Source organism: Scomber scombrus, chromosome 18 (assembly GCF_963691925.1).
Source record: "Scomber scombrus chromosome 18, fScoSco1.1, whole genome shotgun sequence".
Taxonomy (NCBI): domain Eukaryota; kingdom Metazoa; phylum Chordata; class Actinopteri; order Scombriformes; family Scombridae; genus Scomber; species Scomber scombrus.
Genome location: NC_084987.1, coordinates 8191372 through 8209807, shown reverse-complemented (window position 1 = coordinate 8209807; position 18436 = coordinate 8191372). Strand labels below are relative to the sequence as shown.

The 18436-nt window shown below is 42.2% G+C and overlaps 2 protein-coding genes across 3 annotated transcripts; both read left to right on the top strand.

Moving 5' to 3' along the window:
• The first annotated feature begins 3315 nt into the window (after window positions 1–3315).
• cdk12 (cyclin dependent kinase 12) lies at window positions 3316–14885 on the top strand. 2 transcript variants are annotated; one of them, XM_062439234.1, is made up of 14 exons: window positions 3316–3435; window positions 3562–4787; window positions 6120–6794; window positions 7493–7672; window positions 8657–8796; window positions 8891–9061; window positions 10191–10380; window positions 11311–11367; window positions 11662–11763; window positions 12806–12883; window positions 12994–13110; window positions 13201–13332; window positions 13584–13807; window positions 14122–14885. In XM_062439234.1, the coding sequence occupies exons 2-14, from the start codon at window positions 3607–3609 to the stop codon at window positions 14565–14567; spliced, it is 3693 nt and encodes a 1230-aa protein (XP_062295218.1). In that variant the 5' UTR covers window positions 3316–3435; window positions 3562–3606; the 3' UTR covers window positions 14568–14885. The 2 variants fall into 2 exon arrangements, with proteins under 2 accessions (XP_062295218.1, XP_062295220.1); XM_062439236.1 differs by having other exon boundaries at window positions 3330–3435; window positions 3528–4787.
• Window positions 14886–15472: 587 nt separating this feature from the next.
• On the top strand, window positions 15473–18095 carry LOC133999894 (uncharacterized). Its single transcript, XM_062439237.1, has one exon. It carries the CDS (start codon window positions 16224–16226, stop codon window positions 16719–16721), a length of 498 nt encoding a protein of 165 aa, XP_062295221.1. The 5' UTR covers window positions 15473–16223; the 3' UTR covers window positions 16722–18095.
• The last annotated feature ends 341 nt before the right edge of the window (window positions 18096–18436 follow it).

The following is an 18436-nucleotide window of genomic DNA, read 5'->3' as shown; positions in this document are numbered from 1 at the left end:
CTCTGGAAAAAATGCAGGCTATATTGAGCTGCCTGTCCATATCAAACAAGACATTTCTTCAACTATCTGCATGTACAAACAAAAGCAGTTTAAATGTATAAATGCTGAAAGCTTAACAATATATTTATTTAACTTTTTTTATTACAACCTTTATTCCCCCAGGCATATTTGAGGACACAAGTACTGTAAACCTGTTGTACAGCCTACTTGATTCAATAAGGCAGTGTATTAAAAAAAATGAGAGAGAGAGAGAGAGAGAGAGAGAGAGAGAGAGAGAGAGAGAGAGAGAGAGAGAGAGACAATGGTTCAAAGTTGTTCGAAGTGCCACAGTAATCGTTTTATTCTCCTATATGCATGAAAGAGTATGAAATAAAACCAAACATTTATAAGACTAAACTTGGATTAAAATTTGGAATAACTGAGACTTCAAAGCAGAACTGATAATCACAGTGATCCCCATCTCGCTTTTCTCGCCTTTTGGAAAGCCTGATGTGTAATTCAAATGCTTTTTGATGATAACCTACTTAAAGTAATTACTGTCAGCATGTGAAATGATGATAAATGCTGAGTTAGAGAAAAAAAATCTATGCAAACAGTGTAATATGAACCAGTGTGTTGTCAACCTATCTAATGGTTGAATATTTCTTTTTAATAAATCATGAAGATAAATCTCCTGCAGCTGTCAGTTTCACTAGACTGTGTGTAAAAATGACTTTTGTCTATGTTATATATGGCCCAAGTTGAAACTACACATATCCATTGTTAGAGGAACAGGCGTGAAAACTTTAATTTCATATGATTTGAACCCAAGTTTGACTCCAGTCACCATTGTATTAACTTGACACTTGACTCACTGTTCTGAGTATTTTGGGCAGTGGTTCCTGACCTGCAGGGGTTAATACCCACCAGCTGGGTCAGGAGATAAATCTGGGGGCTCACAAGGTGACTAAAGGAACATGATGACACAAAAATAAAACTTCGGTGACACAAAATCTTCTAATGTTTTCCTTTTCTTGTAAAGTACTGTATATTATTACCTCTGCATGCTTCTGAAATAACACATTTGAGAAGGAAAAGCCTGCCTGGTTGAGCTGCTTTCAATTCATGTCCACATACAGGCTAAAACTTGTAATGAAAGATCAAAAGTAGACATTCATTTGCTCTAAGGGTATCAAGCCAAAAAGGTTGGGATGTAGAGGAGGAAGGACGTCACTGACTTCTGAAGAGGCAGGGCATTCGATGCCTACACTAAATCTAAATTTTAGTTGGATAGCACTTCTGTCTGTGTTTGTGGGTGTGAATATTCTGAGCTTTGAAAATCGACACAAAGCTTTGTTGGCTGGCTATTGTATATTACTTTGTGTACACGGATGTTTGCAGCTAATGTGTGTTTATTAATTCATTAACTAGCTATTGGTGCTCCGTCTTTTTACCAGACCAAAGACATGACATATGTCTCAATGTTTAAGACTGAGTACAAAATCTAAAAATTGCCTTCTGATTTAACAAGGAAACATCTTGGGGATTTCATGATATTTGATGTTGATATTATGTATTGGATTCATTTTTAAATATGGTAAACAAGTCATAATAGCAAAAGGTGTTCCACATTACCCTAATTCACCATGTGTGTAGCTAATGTGTGTTTAATTTGTTGTATTGGTGCTCTGTCTGACTTAACTAGCTAATTTCTACTAGACAAAAGATATGATGTGTGTCTCGAGATTTAAGACTGACTAAAGAGCAGATTTTTGCTTTAGGAATCATGTGTCCAATAACATATCAGTAAATATTACCTCCTTTAATGTTAACATATGATAACAACTCCCCTATTCTTGCCTCATTGCATTGGTTACCTGTGGTGTTCAGGATTTATCTTAACATTTTACTGCTTGTTTTTAAATCACTAAACGGTCTTGCCCCATCCTACATAAATGACCTTCTCTCACCCCTTACACTTGTCACACTCTCAGATCTGCTGACCAGCTGTTGCCCTTGGACCCCTGAACAAGGCTTGAGAAAGAGGAAAGTAGGGCATCTGCTGTAATGGCTCCACAATTATGGAATGTACTTACATTGCAAATCAGACAAGCTACCTCAGTGTCCTCTTTTAAAACTCTCCTAAATACTTATTTTTATAGGTTGGCTTTCAACTATTGAGTTATATCCAACCTATGCTTTTATTATTGTTCTTTACGTCAATTTATTCATTGTCTTTTGTACATAATGTCACAATTATTTTATTATATTTTTTACAACTATTGTTTTTGTTGCTTTTGTACTTAATATTTATTGTTCTTTATTCTTTTTTTTTTTTTTAAATTGATGCTCTTCTATAGCTATTTACTGTCCACGTTGCTGCTGCAATACTGTAAATTTCCCCTTGGTGGGACTAATAAAGGAGTATCTTATCTTATATTTATTTCTTGATTGTAGTGAAATTATTATGTATTTTTGTTTTTATGTTTCTGAAGCACTTTGTAAACCCATTTTTAAAAGGTGCTAGGCTATAAAGCGTATTATTATTATCATGTTTAAATTTAAATCGCCATGATACTGTGAAAAAGCAGCCGTGTGTGTCCATTATTAATCTGAAATGAATTAGCTGAAAATCCATAATAATAACCTCATAATTCACTGATCAAAACAACATTTTACTTGTACAGACTGATCGATCAAAGTGATCAGTTTTGCGTCGCTGCCGCGCCACGACGAGCACAGTAGGCGGGCCATTTGTTTGTGATTGGCCGTTGCTAAGATACATCCAAGATTGACAGTGTTCCGGCTTCCGGTATGTTCCTCTGTGCGCAGAAGCTGCTGGTCGCAGGAGCCACAATGGCGTTTGTAGTCTCCTTCAGACAGGGCTGTGGATGTTATTAAATCCACTAGCATCGCCCTAAATATAGGCCTGGTTGACTCCCAGAGCCATTGATAATAAACTGGAACATCTACTGCACACGAAAAAACTATGATTTCTATTCAATATTGAATTTATAGGGGATAAAACTTACATTAAAGGGAACATGTAAACAGTACCAACCTGGTCAAGTTTTCATTTTGTTCGAGAAACGAGCGTCTTTTAATGAAGGCGTTTGCTTGTTTCTGAATGCTAAGACCGTAAATCTGTGGAATAAAAACACCTTTACTTAACTTGGCACCGGACAAGGACAGCAGCTTTTCACAAAGGGACTTTTTTCTCCTTTTTTTTACGAGTCGGCTCGCTAGCTGCCGAGCATTAGCCAGCGGTGCTAGCTAAAAAAAAAAAAATTGAGACGGAGACGACAGCACAATGCTCCGCTCTTTGGTTGGGATCTTCTTTTATTCACTGACTCATTCAAAGTAAATACTGGAAAATCAACTTGGCATTTTTCCTGCAATGTTGGCGATCTCACAGGAATGAATCGGCGCTGAAGAGGACTGGACGTGAGCGGCCTGGTGTGTGTTTATTTTGTGTATTTTCTTTCCCCCCCTCCTCCTTGTTTCTGCTTAGTAACACTTCAGTATTTGGCTTTTTTTTTTGGAGTTAGCAACACTGTTCTCCCGTGAATGCATTGCCTGCAGCACCGAGGCCTAGTCGCGGGAGAGGTACCGACGCCGGCGTGAGGGATGCCTGGGTCGGACCGACACCATGGGACCAAGAAGAAGCCGGATCCAAGCATCAGCTGTGCGCCACACCAGACCCAGGCCTCGTCTCATACCTCTGCAGGAGACATGACTAGCAAAGACGGCAAGTTGAAACCTCCAATGTCCTCTTCCACCGCCAAACGCAAACGACATAAATCAACCAAACATAATCGGGATTGCTCGGCGGCACCGGGAACCGACGATGTTACCCTCGGCGATACTGCGCCTCCTGGTGTCAACACGGTGAAGCCTCTGGTGGAGTACGATGATATTAGCTCCGACTCGGACACTTTCTCGGACCCGCCGTCCTCCAGGCCCTCTGAGAGGGGGGGCGGGGACCGACTCGAGCCATCACCAGACTACGACAGGGACGATATCGGCGGAGCAGCTGACGGTAGAGAGAACAAGGGGCATAGACACTCCCGAAAAAAGTCCAAGGACCCCAATAAAGTTAAAGATCCTGGTAATGGGGAGCGTGGCTACAAGAAAAAGAGCAGCAAAGACCGTGAGAAAGGGACTTCTGGAAAGAGCAAGGAGAAGGCTGCATCATCTTCATCAAGCTCCTCATCCAAACGCCAGGTGCAGCTGGAGGCTGAGTCTAAACGAGGGGAGCTGATGCCCTCCTCCCAGGTACAACCTGCAACCAGTGTAGGCAGCACCACCTCCTCCACATCTTCATCTCGCAGCAAGGAGAGCAGCCGCTCAGGGAAGTCTCGCAAAGACAAGCAGCAGAGGAGAGAAGGTCGAGGGGAGGGCAGCCGCACATCCTCACAGAGAAGCAGGACTGATAGGAGCCACCGCAAGTCCTCCAAGAGCCTCAAGTCAAGCCCTAAAGGCAAGTCTTCAAGTAGGGGAAGTCCTCGCAGGAAGGGCACCAGCTCTGCTCTGTCGCCCAGTCCCAGAAGAGGGGCTGGCAGCGAGAGCCCACTGGGCGGTGGGTATGGCCAGCAGGGGGATGACAGCTACGGCAGGCGCAGGACGGCCCAACAGAGCCCCAGTCCTTATGGAGATATGTCTCGCCGCAGCAGGCAGAGGTCAGACAGCCCCCATGGCAGCAGACACAGGTCCTCCAGCTTTGAGAGAGACAGCAGCCCCTACTCACGGAGACGTTCCATCAGTCCCTATGGTACTCGCAGGTCCTCCAGCACCAGCCCCATGTCTAGGTGAGTGTATATATGAGTATATATGCCCCCCACAAAACCCTGGAAACGTGATCTGAGAGGGTCCAAAGCTGACACCTAAACTCAGGCACACGTGTTCATAGGAGAGGTTTAGAATACCAAAATATGTTAAATATTTCTTAGTATAAAGGTTCAAATCACCTTATCAAGCCATATCTGGTAGTATTTTTTTTTTTGCTTCATCCTGACACACACCATGACCAGGAAACTACATATTGGGTTGTTAATTTAATCAGACAGAAGCAACCTACATTATGTAAATTATGTATGTGTATATAAAGTAAGGCAGACCTGTCAAACCTGAAGAGCTTTTCTCCATTTAGCAAACTGCGGTTTAAAGGAAGCCAACTGTATGAGTCTGAGTCAGGATGTAGATGTTTTTTAATGCTTAGGTTTTCCCCCCTGCATAACACAGACTAAGGCCTGAGAGTGAGAAAAAAAACTAATGGAGGTGGTGTCAAGACAGGCATGCAGTGGCACAATTCAGCCATTTTATTTTTTGCACTGCAAGATGTCAGGAAACATTGAGCTGTGGTTATGTTGGGGGGACGGGGGGGTGGGTTTGGAAGCAGCAACTTTTACATTGTGGATTATGTTTGAGTCATAAAGTAGATACAGGGTCGTCCTTAAAGGCACATACACATTTAAAAATAAAGCGTCAGATGGTGTGAGCCCTTAGCGTTGTTTTTAGGACATTTCCAAACTCCTCAAAGATTTTTCTATCCTTTTCCCTTCCTTTTTTCAGCAAAATTATCATACAATAAGATAGGATCCACAAAGTATTATTTCATTTAAACAGGAGTGGCAAACCCAGAATGACCTATTTACCTGCTCATTTAGTAGACAAATTATCAAAGTAGATATTATTAGTGTCTGTTATTGTATTTAGTTATCTTTTTTTAACATATAATCAAGTTTTAATACTTTCCCCACACCCAAGAGAGACATCATTTCCAGGTGCCACCTTTGGCTGAAAGTGCATGGCCGTGTCTTGAAGTTTGGAAATGTCTCTGAATGTAAAATTTCAGTTTCTGATATTGGGGAGTTGAATGGAGTCAAAGCAGAAGTCTCAAACAGGTTTTATACCTTCATTTTACTGTATTTCACTTCCAAATCTAAAAGCCCCGTTGGTTTTGTTCTCAGTATGATTTGATTCAGACATACCCGTTTGTCTTGTGGTGGAAAAAAGTTGTTTCACTCACTACCCACTCAGTTTGCTTTTTAAAACTTTTCAAAATGGAACCTAAAATGTTGTGTCATGTTTTTAGATTTTTAGGAAATATTTCTCACATTGTCTTTTTTTTTGCTTTTCAGACGGTCAGGCCGCTCCAGGAGTCGCTCCCCTTTGCTTTACTCCTCTCGTCGCTCTTCTTCTCGTTCTCGTAGCAAGAGGCATACTTCTTCTGCTGGGGCAGGGGGCGGCTCCCACAGCAGCCGACCACCCAGCCCCTCCCGCCTCCCACTTAACTCCAGCCTGGGAGCGGAGCTGACCCGCAGGAAGAAGGAGCGACAGGCTGCTGAGGCGGCTGCTCGTGCCAGCAGTGGTGCTTCACCTAGTGTACCTGCACGCAAAGCAACAGGTTCCTCCACCTCCTCACGATCAACTAAAGCTGATGCTTCACAGTCAGAAAGAGACTCAGCGACAGCAGCAGAAACTCAGCCCCCGCCGCCTGCGCAGTTATCACAGGACGCTCCCGGCGGCGAAGATCAGGTTACTGCACCTCCACCTTCCTCTTCCACCTCCTCTCCAGCACCACCTCCCCCTCAGCCTTCTCCTCCTGTGCCACCCGGTCCACCCACGCTGGTTCCACCACCGCCACCTCAGGCAGACTCAAATATTCAGCCTCCCCCACCCTCAGCCTCATCCCAGGCCAAATCGCCAGCTCCGCTTCCTACACGCAGCCCCGTCCGACAGACCGCGCTCCACAAGACGTCGACTCTGCCTCCTTTGCCTTTACCACCCCTACTGCTGGGAAACGCTCAGGACAGGTGAGGATCTCCCAACATGGACACACATATATGACACTGCTCACTGGTGTGATACATTAACACACCACTAAAGTCATAACCTTTTGTGGTTGTTAATGCAAGTCATAATTTATTCGTGGGCACCATTTTCACTTTCCTGCAACTATAAATGCATCAACCACAGTCCTAACCTGCCTTATTTGAGATTTGGTTGTTATGTCCCAAACAAGAATGATGACAGTGTATCACACTTTTTTATACGGGAGTTAATATCGTCTCTTTTCAGTTTATATTCTGTGATTTGCTTCAGTGTCCCTTACGGCTTGCTGTACCCCTAATTCCTGTATTGCAAGCCCCTGTGGACAAACTAAACACAGATTTAAAGGCATTTGATGAAGTTCAATGCAGTTTACATACGTTGTTACATGAGAAATGAAAATAACTTGAATATTTAAGTTATTTCTGTCAATTAAATTTATTATAAATGATCACTTGTACAAATCTCTTGTTGCTCACACTCTTCTAAACCCTTTCCCTTGAGTCACCCGTTTCTCCAAATACTAGTTGTTTCTTTGAACAGTGAACTAGGCAAAAATACACATTGGGGTTACACAATTAAAAAGCCTGCCTCAGAGTAAAAATCTAATGGCTTAGTATCTTCTGTCTCTTCAATAAATGCCACTTCTTTATTTCTAAAACTCTGTATTTTGTACCATCAGTCCAAAGAAGTCCACCCATTCTCAGAGGCCTCCCAGGAAAGAGAAGGAAGTTCGCAGCCGGCCATCACTCATCGATCTCCCTCTACCGCCCACCCTGCACGGAGTTGACTCTTCACCCCCGCAGTCACCTATCCGCCAGGTTCCTCCACTACTCCAGCAAGCCCTTAAGAAGAGACCAAAGTCAGTTTCCTTCATCACTCACCCACTTCCAGTCTTTATGAACTTAACCCCATTATAAATGCCTTTACACACTGGGGGACATGAAGAGTAAACAACAGGGAAATGCAAAATACTTGCCTGCTAATATTTTGCATCTAAACTATTCATAACAGCAGCGATATAAGCGTGTAAGACAGAAACACACATTTGCAACAAAAATGATGGATTCAACATCATCCAGTGATGATGATCCTGTCCTCCTCCTCATTTGACAAAAGAGGAGATAGTTCTGTCCGTTCAGTCCACACTCTGACATACTTTCAGTGTCTCTGTCTGCAGAAACAGCTGTCTGTCAGCTGAGAGGACAGCGGCCAGTCAAACTGCCTTCACCAGACTGACTGACAGCAGAAATGTAGTGAATCAAAACGGTTTTCATGTTGGCTCTATGGGAAGGAATAGACAGTGTTTGTATTTATTTATTCATTGATTTGTAAGTCCCTAGCCAAACAGACACGTTCACAGACATGCTGGGATCCTTGATTAATCCATGTAGATATGTTAAATAAGTTCAAAACACCCATACAGCAGGATATTTGTGTGATTTAAACTGCAGATTACACTTCACTAAATGTGACTAAATGTTAGGCAGACTTGGAGCATTAAAAGATGCTGTGTCCTTTTTTAATACAATACAGGGTGCTAACAAACACGGTCAACAGGTTCACCATTGGCATTAGGAGTTCTGACCTCCATTTTGCACAATGTGATGCCTTTATTTGCAGTGTAAAAGCTCAGAAAAACAAAAAGTTGTTTTTTGCCACATAATATTTGCATTCTGTGTTAAAGTACTCATTACAAAAACTATAGTTGGAAAAAATATATTGATGTGCAAATGAATCGCTGAAAAAAATCAGCCCCTGGTATATAAAGGCTTGTAGTGTTTTCTGGTTTTATTGATTAATTTATTCATTCATATTGTTTTTTTTGTCATTTTGTTGTTTCTAGGATTTGCTGCCCCCGATATGGTGAGCGCAAACAAACCCAGAGTGACTGGGGTAAACGCTGTGTAGATAAATTCGATATAATCGGCATCATAGGGGAAGGCACTTACGGCCAAGTGTATAAGGCCAAGGACAAAGACACTGGTAAGGGAATGAAATCTGCACTCACATGATTAATCAGTTTTATATTAAAGCAGTCAGATATGTAATTCTAATATTTTTCTCTCTGTCATGCCAGGTGAACTGGTGGCTCTGAAGAAAGTGCGTTTAGACAATGAAAAAGAGGGTTTCCCCATCACAGCCATCAGAGAGATCAAGATCTTGCGGCAGCTCAAACACCGCAGTGTTGTCAACATGAAGGAGATCGTCACTGACAAGCAGGATGCACTCGACTTTAAAAAGGACAAAGGTAAGAGGGTTAAAAATTAAAATGCATTATTTAAGAGCATGGTGTGGATTTTCTCTCTTTTGTTGTGCACAAAACTCGAGGCTGCAGTAATAAACACAGGAGGAATTATTGCATGAAAATGAGTAAACACACACTCACTCATTTATCAATTAAATGACAGACCTGTGGAAATATGCCAGAACTTGTCCAGGTGTTTGTTTCCTGTGCATCTCAACCCCAACTGCACATAAATCACTACTGCTAATGTAGCACTAGAAATTTTTAGGGGGCCTTTTGTTAGAAGTTGTTTTTCGTGTTTTATTTGGCTACAGGCTCTCAAAGTTAGAGATTATATTCATGTACAGTTAGAATGTCAAATTGCATTAAACCTAGGCTTCATAACATTGAATTTTAGGCAAATTGCTCTGTATGCCATCAATTTTTAATCGCTCTGTTTCAGCTCGCAGACCGTGTTTGAAAACAGGAATTGAATATTGATTTCTGAGAGGGATAGACATAAAGTTACACATAATTGATAAGATTGACTAATGGGTGGAAAATGTAAAGTATAGGCCTGTTATGTACTTATCTTTTTAAACAAACATAACGAATGCAAACCAATTATTTGCAGCTTTAGAAACCATTTAGTGGTTTAATATTATTTCAGCTCACTCTTTATACACATCTAATAATTTAAACCAGGACGAATACAATTATTGCAGTTGGTTTGGTTATTTGGCCTCATGTGAATTCATGGGGGTTATAGTCATGTCTAACTGGCTTCTCTAAAGTTTCCAACCACAGAAAGCAGAGCTGTATGAAAATTATGCCCTACTAATTTTGACAAATTTATATTGTACTGTAGCTAGTCACGCACTTGCAACTGAACACAACTGTTCCACTGTTTGAGTAAAATCGCTTGAGTACCCTAAGCTGCCAAGAAGCCTAATGTGAAACAGTGCGTTGTTAACCCCTCAAAGAAATCATCAAGTCAAGAGAGGATTTATTATTATATCCAAGGCGGTCAAAGTACATCGGGACTTTCTCACCTCATGCCCACCTCTCTAACCTCTGAAATTGTGACTTATGTGTGTATAATTGTGGATTTTTTTGGTGACTTTTTCTGAATACATCTTCCCTTTCTGTTCAGGTGCTTTTTACTTGGTGTTTGAGTACATGGACCATGACCTGATGGGCCTGCTGGAGTCGGGCCTGGTCCAGTTCTCTCACGAGCATGTCCGCAGCTTCATGCGCCAGCTGATGGAGGGTCTGGACTACTGCCATAAGAACAACTTCTTGCACAGAGACATCAAATGCTCCAACATACTGCTCAACAACAGGTAAGAAACAGTGGACACAGACTACAGGAGTGGGATGTAGTAATGAGAAGAATAAGGTGTGATTCATTTGCAGTAGCAGTTAGGTGTTAACCAGTCTGAGTAGCAAACTAGAAGCCGTTTCAGGTTGTTAGCTCTGTCTTTTATGTATGTGCTAAAATTTCATCATCCACATCATTAAACTTTTCTTAAGTTTGTTTAAATGCAGCTGCAGTCTGTAACTATTGTAGACTCAAGACCTGAACCAGTCGAATGCTAATTGTAATGATCGCAATCTAAGTGTTTGGCGGCGCATCAGCAGCAAAGCTAATTCCAGTACTGCTAATTGAATTGGGCGCTTCAAATAACCACAATGAAGGAGTACAGCAAGTCCTCACAGATGGCTGCTCAGTAAAGTTCTGCATCCAGTCTGCAAACATTACATGACGGGTGCAAAAACAAGTTAAACGAGTTGTAAAAACTACGATTCTAATAAAAAAAAGAGGTTAGAATGTGGGTTTTGTTGTGAAATGCAGTGTTAAGAGCCTCACATTAGTCTGCTCTTAGTCACTGCCATGCAATTGTACAACTGACTGTAAATAGAGGTGGAGTTTGGACATTTGCACCATAGAACTGCTGAGTTTGGCTAATCATTATGTTGATTTGGTTTGATTTACTTTCTCAAAGTGCAACATTTTTCAGTCATCATGTAGTGCACTTCTATATGGTATCAGTTTTTAGTGAACAGAATCACACAAAGATTAGAGTAGATAGATTTACATATCCCCTGAAGATTTATCCAAAATAACCTGTCTGGCTCAGGCAGATGAGTTGAGTTGTATTTTGTGTGTCAGAGTTTGTTACTTCTTCTCAATTGGACAGAGCATTTTTTCTCATACTTGGTGGTGTTGCTCCTAATCACAGATTGTTTTTGTTATGCGTTTCTTTGTTCAGAGGTCAAATCAAACTGGCTGACTTTGGTTTGGCCCGGCTGTACAGTTCAGAGGAAAGGTAAGAGGAGAGGAGTGTTATCTGCATATAAAATAACCCATCTTCTTGCTTGTGCTCTGTTTCATGAGTATCAGATCTGATTTACATGTATGACTGTGTTTATAATGATTGAGACAGTTATTAAACCTCACACTGAGTTTAGATTTTCCTCTTCATTAACAATGATTCTCCACTAGATGGTGCTGAGGGATCCCATTTATTTAAAGCTGAAATATTTGTTTGGACACTTGGGGGCAGAGATGTTCTATGAATGTTTGCTGAGTCTCACCATCCTCTCTCTTTCCTTTCCCTCAGTCGGCCTTACACTAATAAAGTAATCACACTATGGTACCGACCCCCTGAGCTCCTATTGGGAGAGGAGAGATACTCTCCTGCCATAGACGTATGGAGTTGTGGGTGAGTATGACCCTGAAAATCATGATAAACTTCTCTTTGTTCATCCACATTTTTTATTGTTCTCATCCATTCTGCATTTTTCCTCACATAGTATAAACAGACTTTGAGCAAATGGTTTTGATTGCCAGTGGATTAATAAGGGAAATGAAGACTCAAAAACACCAACCCAATCATGGAAAATTAGTCAAATTTGACTCATTGTTTCATCTCAAATATACCTAATATGGCCATAAGCAGAGGAGTAAAAAAACACCCTCAAAGCTGCACCTCTGCTGGTTCAGTATCCTTTAACTAGATGAAAGTGTCCCTCCCACCATAGTAAATGCACCAAAGCAGATATGCATTGTGATATTTTTTTATGGAATGGAAGCAGATTAAACGTGACACAGGACTAAATAAATAACAGATGTATTGAAAGTATCTTTTTTTTTTAATGCTATGTAAGCAAATGTGTTTGCAACATTATGAGCAGACTGGATGTTTGCAGCACACTGAGTCTGTTAGTTTTTTCATCCTTAAACACCGGGGGCATCAAGAGGCGAATTTAACCCAGTCAGGCATGAGATACCCGATGTTCTCTTTGCCTTTGTGCTCTGCTGCCAAATTTTCTAGCTTGGTTCATAGCAGGAGTCCATTTCATGTAAATCAGTCCTGTTTTTTAGTAGTATGTATTTAGGCCAAAAATAAACTTCATGACGATGCAATGTCTATGTAAACTTGTGGTGGCCGAACTCTTCGCCACCACTGTCGCTGTCCGCCGCGATTTTACATAGAGATTGCATTGCAACTCGCCACAGGCCGCTTTTCGCCACTCTTTGGTGTGTTAACTCATGTTAATGTAACTTAATACGCACTATTGGAAATGTATCTTCATTCAAAAACAATCTTTATTGGTCACGGTCATAACCGGGTCTGACAGGGATCAGACATTCACATTTTAACATTGTGTTTTTAGCTTTTGGGTTTTTTTTTGTTAATATGCACAACAGCAAATATGTATTGGGAGAATATATTTTCTAACCTGTTGCGTGTTGTGGCTCAGGTGCATTCTGGGAGAACTCTTCACTAAGAAGCCCATCTTTCAGGCTAACCAGGAGCTTCTACAGCTGGAGCTCATCAGGTAGGATGCCCTTGCTCGAACACAACATCTCAAGTAATAACTTCTGTTGCAACCTTCATGTGTCCTCACCACTGACCCCATCTTTGCCTCCCTCTTGTCATTTCCTGCAGCCGTCTGTGCGGAAGCCCCTGCCCTGCAGCCTGGCCTGACGTCATTAAACTTCCACTCTTCAACACCATGAAGCCTAAGAAGCAGTACAGACGGCGACTGCGGGAGGAGTTTTCTTTGTATGTAGCTGTCCTGCACTGCCTCAAAGTTGCAGCGAATTAAGTTTTGGTCTGTTTCTACAGTTGAAAAATGTCTCCCCTTCTGCACAGCTTACCTGCTACTGCCCTGGATCTGCTGGACCGAATGCTGACCCTTGACCCTGCACGGCGCTGCACATCAGAGCAGGCTCTTCACTGCGACTTCCTGTGTGACGTGGAGCCCAGCAAGATGCCACCGCCAGAGTCAGTAGCTCCATTTCACCTTCCTCAGTATCAGAATGTTAAAATTATGCTTCACAGCTCCTGAAGAAGTCTCATATTTAGACCTTTTCTCTCATTTGTTAGCAATAGTGTGTAGAGTACATGTTCATTGTGAATACCATTTTGTTGCTCGAGTTCTTTAAAAAAAAAAAAAATGTACAGCACTTCTGTGCTGTGCTATAATTCTTTTTATCTCTTCTAATTTTGTCCATGTATGCCCACTTTGTTTCCAGTCTTCCTCACCATCAGGACTGCCACGAGCTGTGGAGTAAGAAGAGGCGACGTGCACGTCAGAGCGGGCAGGCTGAGGATGTAGCTGCAGCCAAAAGGCCCCGTAACGATGCGACAGGGACCTCGAGCGGAGAGAATAGTCGGCCCCAAGCCAGCCCGGCTGGAGCCCCGCCTCCTCCACCAGGAAAACCACCGGCGGCAGCCATCTCAGAGAGCGAGTTGTCAGGTAACAGCTGCCTCAAGTATTTTAGCAGAAATGCACTTTGACATAATATTCTGATTTCCAAGTCAAAGCAAACTGTTACTTTTGGTGGGTAACACTGATGGAATGATCACCCAATTAAGGAATGTCATATTTATTTTACTCATATTTTTTGGTTGTCCCTATTACTAATGAATCCATAAACCCACATTGTGTTGCCAGGTATGCACTGCCTGCTAGAAAAAGCTCATTTAGTATGATTTTGCAGAAATGTCCATGGACTACACAGCAATGCTTTTTTTTTTTTTTAATTCTGGTGTCTGAATGTGTGCGTTCAGGTCTGGGAGCTGCTGCAGAGCAGTTGAACCAGACAGAGTTGGCGGTCCTGCTGAACCTCCTCCAGGGACAGACGGACCTCAGCCTGCCCCAGGTGGCCCAGCTCCTTAACCTCTCCAATCCTGAGGCTCTCAGCCAGTCGCTGTCTGCGCTCAGCGAGGCCTCTGACCACCAGGGGTCTTCAGAGGACCAGGCCCAGTCTGCTGCCCGGCCTCAGCCCCCAGACCAGCCTCCCGAACCCCAGGAGCTATCGCCGACATCAGGGGAACCCCCCCACATCCAGGAAGATCAGGCCAACCTGCTGGCTCTCATTCTGGGCCACATTATCAAGCCACAAACCGAGGAGCAAGGCGATGAGAGCAATGGCGTCCAATCAGAGGAGGCACTTACACGCGGTTCGTCCGCCTCTACTACTGACCGCAAGGGCAAGTCTGGGTTTAGTCTCTAGAAGTTGAAAAAAAGAGGCAGCCAGGGTCAGTTGGAAGTCACTGGGGACTGCAAGAATGAGGAGAGCAATGCAGAAGAGAACAAAAAAAAAAGCTGACTGAGTTTTGATTCTCAAAACTCCTTTCTATTATCTAAATAATTACTTTAGTCTACCTGATGAAATCGACAAAATGATCAATTAAGAAAATGAATTGGGCAATTAGGCCTATCATGCATCCCCCCTCCCCACCCCACCCCTTCCTTTATCCCTGACATTCCTAAAACTCACATAAACCATTGTCCCCATTTACCACCCATTACACACACACATATATATAAATATATATATATATATATATATATATATATATATATATATATATAATTTTAAAAAACCCTGGCAAAATGCCTGTCTAGCATTTGTTGTCATGTGACCCTGGATAACCAGGCAAAAAGGTTTGTTGTACATGGACGTGTCCCAATGGTGTACTCAATAAACCAGGAGGAAGTATAACGTTATTTGTTTTGAAAAGAAAGGTTCACACTGTATTGTTCACTTCCACGTTTCCTACGTTTCTCTTCCCTTGTTTCTTTTCTCACGGTCTTTGTTTCTGTATCTGTCCCATTTCCACACGTGTTTTTTCTTCCTCACTTCATTTTCATCATAAAACAGGTGTCGAGGATCCTTCACAGGAAGATATGTTGCTCTAAACAGTCTGTAATGTCAGCCTTTTTATGAAGAAAGTCTAATAAATTATCAAGTGAAAATAAATGTTTTGAATCTTTAGACCTCACCTGCATGTGTTTCCTTTAACTTTTGTTTGTCACACATTATTTTTTGTTTTATTTTTGTTTTTAACTGTTCACTTTGACTCAGATATTAGTTCAAAAAAATGTGATTAGTTATTTGAATAAAACAGTTGACTATGCTGCTGGCACTGGAATGGTAATAGTCCTGTTTTCTTCTGGTTATTTCTGCTGTCAAGGCCTCTCAAATACTTGTAGCCTGGATTGCCTTGCCTATAATGGATACAAAAACAAAAAAGAGACCAACCTGGTTTAGTAATCTTTTCCTGCCCTTTGTAATACTAAAAATCCTCCTACTCAGAGTCACCCTCTCTGTTCATCCAACTGTACATGCCCTTCCTAATGTTTTCTCACCTAGTTCCTGCATTATTCTTTTCATTTTTTGGGGTTGTTTAGGGGAAAATACAGCAGCATCTGTTGTGTATATACATTATTTGGTTTTACCTACATACAGTGGAAAAAAAAATGTTTTACTGTGTTTAATAAAAATTATTTGACAGTGATAAGTCACTTAAAAGGTACAAAAACAGCACTTTTTTCCATTATCAACTTTGATTCACATACTTGAATAGATGCATGATAAACATCAGACATTTTGTTTTAAGTCTCAATATTTTAAGCATTTGTACATTATCTACATAATTATGTAGGTCGATAAAGTTAAGTGATTACAACTATACAAAAAGTACAGATGAACTGAAATGGTGCTGATTCTGTACTTGATGTGAAGATGCAACTTAAGGTGCTGTGCTCTCCCTCTTGTGGTGAAGGTAGGAATGTCAACATGGTGCAGGGTGCTTCAGTTAATGTATATTTACTTTAATTGCAAAGTGGATGTAGAAGATGACAAATAAGATTACATGTTGTCTTTATGTCCATGTTTCTAGTGAAATGCTTTGTGTTATACATGTTTTCATATCTAACACCTAGTCCTTGTCCTGTTTGGCCCCTTTCAGATGTTGCAGTGCCAAAAAGGAAACAGCTTGGGGCCAACCAGGTGCCTCCATCTGGTGAGCAGCGTCCACCCTCTCCCCCCGGGCCGCCTCCGTCAGCTCTCGGAGACGCCCAGCAGGCTGGGTCAGAAGTCCAACCCAGCCAGGACATCAGCCCTGCCGTGGCAGCCGCTTTGCTCCAGCTCATCTCTCAGCAGGACTCTGAAGCTGGGGCCTCTCAGCGCAGCAAAAACCCCTCTCCGTCTGTGGACACTCCAGCCCGGGGACAGCCCCCTCCACCCTGGGTGGCAGACTCTCCGCCTAAGTCTTCGGCTGCAGCTGAGGCTCCAGCAGGACTGGTGACTGCTGCTCCTGCCTCCGCAGTACAGTTCCCTAAGGACCAGGACCTACGCTTTTCCCACGGAGCTGCCCGCTGACCCCTCGATCCCCTGGTGAGACAGACCCGGGTATCGTGGGACAGCTCCAGCAATCCTCGCCTGAATGGAAAAGGCAGACGGAGAATGCAGAGGCACTTCCACAGATTATGACTAACTGGACCATAAGCAGGTAGTGAAAGTTGAATCAAAGATTTTGAAAATGAATGTCACTTTGTGATGGACTGAAAAGAAAGAGGTTAAGGGCTTTTTCAGGTATGGTCATGAACATCACTACTCTCAACAAGCCGTAACGTGTTGCTTTGGTGGCAGTGTTAAGACTGGTCGGTCTGACCTTAAACAAGACATTCGCCACCTGCATTCCCTTACTCTTTCCTGTCCTCCGAAGGCCCTTGACTTGAATGAAGGTTGGCTTCCAAATTGAGCGCCATGCAACTCACACTCAACTTTGAAAGCAGCTGTGATTTGTCTTTTTTTTTTTTTTTTTTCTCCCTCCCCAAAACAAATGATTGTCATGTCCACTGCAGTGCCCACTTCTAACAAGGTTATCAGTGTTTTGGAAAATCAAATCCTCCACTCTGTGATGAAAAGCCCTGGAGGATATGGCGAGGCTAAGGTGTTGTGTATGGATAGATTTGAGGCACTGATAAGAACACTGTTGAACTGTAAGTTTGCTGATGAACTTTAAACGCTGGCTAGCTCCCCTGTTTTCAGCCTTATGCCTCCTTGTGACCCCAGCGACCCCTGAATGAGCTCTTAAGTGGGGGAAGTGTAGGTAAAGTTTCTGCTTTGGATGGCAGGGTTGTTTTTCTTTGTTTTCTTTTTAATTTTACTCAAAGGCGGTTCCATATTATATTAGCAGTCAACAATCCACCTGAACTGCGATGTGTTCTCTGCCCACTTGAAGGTTTTACTTCCTTTACATACAGTACAGTAATCCTCTGTGTAGTATCAAGCCTAAGCCTGTAGTGCTCATGTTCCTGTCTCTCAAATATGGATTAAACCACCACTTAATGACCCAACTGCTCCATAATACACACGCTATTCTGCTAGTTGAAGTATACATACACACATATACACACACATACACAAAGAAACAAGACTTTTCCGGCTCTTCCTGGTGGGCTATGAAAGCTTCATCTAACATGTCTACCCTCCCTCCCCCCACCCCACCCCTCCGCCTTCCTGCCGACTTGTGCATCAAAAGCTTTTTTTCTTTTTTTGGTGCAGTTATTTTCTACATAAAGAAAATGATACACGCTTAAAAAAAAAAAATTGATGGTCCATGATTCTGTTTCCATTCTTTTTTTTTCTTTGGAAAAGAAAAGGGAGGAGAAAGTAGTTTCACGTGTCTGTAAAAAGAAAAGAATATTTTGTAATATGTGTTTTCTCGGTTCAGTTTATTAAAGGAAGTTATGCGACCAGTTGAATTGTCTTTCTTTGGCGTTTCTGATGTTTTCTCTAAACTGGCCACTAGATGGTAGGCATTCACTCGGGCTGCAGCTGAAACTACAGAAAGTCTGCAGTCAGGCCTCCACAAAAGCCTGAAAACTGCAGTGTCGGCCAAGTTACCCATCAGGTTTCCACTGTTTCTCATTACTCTTATGATGTGGAAACTCATGTTAGCTCGTTTACATTTTTACTCTACAGGCTACCTAGACTATAAACGCAACAAGCGAACACAGTCATTGATCATACAGGAGAAACAGGTGTATGACGAAAACTGAACTAAAATCACATAATTCCACATTTAAATT